This window comes from Orycteropus afer, unplaced genomic scaffold (assembly GCF_000298275.1).
Source record: "Orycteropus afer afer isolate SDZICR_OR568_19922 unplaced genomic scaffold, OryAfe1.0 scaffold00282, whole genome shotgun sequence".
Lineage (NCBI taxonomy): Eukaryota > Metazoa > Chordata > Mammalia > Tubulidentata > Orycteropodidae > Orycteropus > Orycteropus afer.
The window spans coordinates 332,595-335,339 of NW_006921869.1; the positions used below are offsets into that span (position 1 = coordinate 332,595).

Below are 2,745 nucleotides of genomic sequence, written 5' to 3' on the forward strand. Positions count from 1 at the left end.
CGTTATGCGGTGTTTTGCAGATTCTACATTATTCTTTAGCGTTGCATAGTATTCCATTGTGTGAATGTACCAAAGTTTGGTTATCCATTGAAACATTTTTTGTAATGATAAATGCCATGCCATTTCTCTTCAATTTGTCATTCCCAGCATAGTAGATTATATGGTTATTTGATTCAAAATGGCCAAAACCAGTCCATTTTGGCTCACTTATGTCTAGGATATTGTTCTTTATGTGTTTCATTTCATTTTTGACAACTTCCATTTTTCCTACATTCATACTTCATACATTCCATGTTCTAATTATTAATGGATGTTTGCAGTTGTTTCCTCCCAGTTTGAATCTTGCTACACGAACAAATGAATGTCCGGAAAGCTTTACTCCATCCATGACATTAAGATCGACTGTACTTGGAGGAGGCAGCTCTTCCCCAGTCGTATTTTGAGTGCCTTCCGACCTGAGCGGCTCATTTTCTGGCACTGTAGCAGACAATGTTTCAGGGCTACTCATAAAGTTTTCTAGCAATATATGAGACAGCGTCTCATTGCTATTCATAAGGTTTTCACTGGCCAATACTTTGAGAAGTGGATGGCCCTTTCCTTCTTCTGAGTCTGTCTGAGTCTGGAAGCTCCACTGAAACCTGCCCACCATGAGTGACCCTGCTGGTATTTGAAATACTGGTGGCATAGCCTCCAGTCTCACAGCAACTTTCAAGCCACCATAGTATGACAAACTGACAGATGAATAGTGGTATTTAATGATAGAAATTTGCAATTCAAACTGTGGCGTTGATAGACAAAATTTGACTTATATGAGCTTGAACAGTGAGTTGTCACTAGACTTAATATCTGAACTCAGGTCTCCTGATTTAAGAAGATTTTCCTGTGTGTGTGTGTGTGTGTGTGTGTGTGTGTGGTGGGGGATGGTGGTGTCAGTGGTGGGCTGGGGTGGGCTGGTGGTGGTGGTTGTGGAATGACTAAGAGTATGAAAACCCATACGTTCCAGGAAAAGGGATTTTTATAGGGTTGCTATGAGTAAGAATCTGCTCCAGGGCAAACAAAACAAAACAAAACAAAAAAACACCAAACTCACTGCTGTGGAGTGGGATCGTACTATTAGCAACCCCTCCTTGGGTTTCTGAGGCGGTATCACTAAAGAAGTAGATTGCCCAACCTTCCTTCCCAAGAGTGGCTGGTGGGTTTGAACCGCCAGTCTTCTGGTTAGCAGTCAAATGCCTAAAGGAAAGTATACACGCCCACTTCCCCATGACTACGAGTCCCAGGCTGCTCCGCAAGCGCGCGCTGCTCGTAGGGAAGCGTCAGGTGATTCAGCAAGAGAACAAGACCGCGGCGCGCGGAGAAGCGGTGGCTGGTCCCTTCACTCCTACCTCCTGGGCCTTTGTGGCCGGGCCTCGCTGTCGCTGCAATGCCTATGAAGGGCCGCTTCCCCATCCGCCGCACCTTGCAGTACCTGAACCAGGGTGATGTGGTGTTCAAGGACTCGGTGAAGGTCATGACAGTGAATTACAATACGCACGGGGAGCTGGGCGAGGGCGCCAGGTCAGTTCGAGCCCGCGAGGCCGTCCCGCCGACCTTGCATACCGTAAAGTGATTATTATATGCCACTTATGTCGCTTTAGATTATTGCTATTATTAAGGCGCTGCGCTAGACGCCCACTTAATTCTGGGTAGGGCCGCTTGAGGTTTGAGCTATTATTACCCCCATTTTACAGAGGAGGAAACTGAGGAGCAGTTGCTCCAGGTCTCATGGCGAGAGAGGAGGGCAGCGAACCAGCCGGAGCGTTGGCCGTGGGTTGGGTTGGCGGCGGGATTCTGCCCTGACTTGTGGTGGTGGTGGTGGTGGAAGAGGGAGCCCCCTCTTTTTCCTTTCTCCACTGTAGTGAACACTGAATTGAGAGAAATTGGAGAGGCCACCAGTCTCGTTACCTGTGCCTGGCAGGCGAGTGATGGGGTGGGTCAGTCTCAGATCGCCACCCAAAGGAGGCGCGGGCAGAAGTGGGATCTGAGTAGTGCCCAACCAAAGAGCCACAGCTGTCGCATCTGCTGGCTTTGGGCGAGTTGCACCTTCCTAGTGTTACCAGCCAGACGAGGATGATACCTATGTCCCAGGGCTGATAAGAGGATGAAGTGAGAGAAGCAACAGCTGCTAACATTAATATTGAGTCCTTGTATGTCCGGCTGCTTCTAAATACTTCTTACACATTATAATCCCCACTGTAAAACAAAACAAAACAAAACAAAACAAAAAAAACTCACTGCCGTCGAGTTGGGTCCGACTCATAGCTGCCCCTCCTTGGGTTTCCGAGGCAGTGTCACTATGGAAGTAGATCGCCCAATCGCCCTTCCGAGGAGTGGCTGGTAGGTTTGAACCACCAGCCTTCTGGTTAGCAGTCAAATGTAACAGAGAAGTTAAATAACTTGTTTGTCCAAAGTGCCAGGGCTAGTGGTGAGTAGTGAGCTAGGGTTGTATAAGTCAGAGTGTGTGAAAGTAATTCTCTTCTGTAGGACTCACCACTGTTATAATTAAATGATTAATTTTGTTAGTTGTGTGGCAGCAGACTTCTCCAGTAGACTCTAAACTTTTCAGCCTGGAGCAGAGTAGGGGCTCATTGATGGAGGTTCCCAAGTGAAAAGTTTGAATTGAACTTTGAGGCCACAGCAGAGCTTTCGACTGTTCAGTTGTGAAGTGAAGAGGTATTGAGTGCCTCTTTTTTTTTTTTTTTTTTT

General features: G+C 47.0%; 1 protein-coding gene across 1 annotated transcript in view; it reads left to right on the forward strand.

The window, feature by feature from the left end:
* Positions 1-1,423: 1,423 nt before the first annotated feature.
* Positions 1,424-2,745, forward strand: part of MRPS25 (mitochondrial ribosomal protein S25) — a 26,450-nt gene continuing 25,128 nt past the window's right edge. The window contains exon 1 of the mRNA XM_007950611.2: positions 1,424-1,557. Coding sequence (XP_007948802.1) covers positions 1,424-1,557 — 134 coding nt within the window. The remainder of the gene's footprint in view (positions 1,558-2,745) is intronic.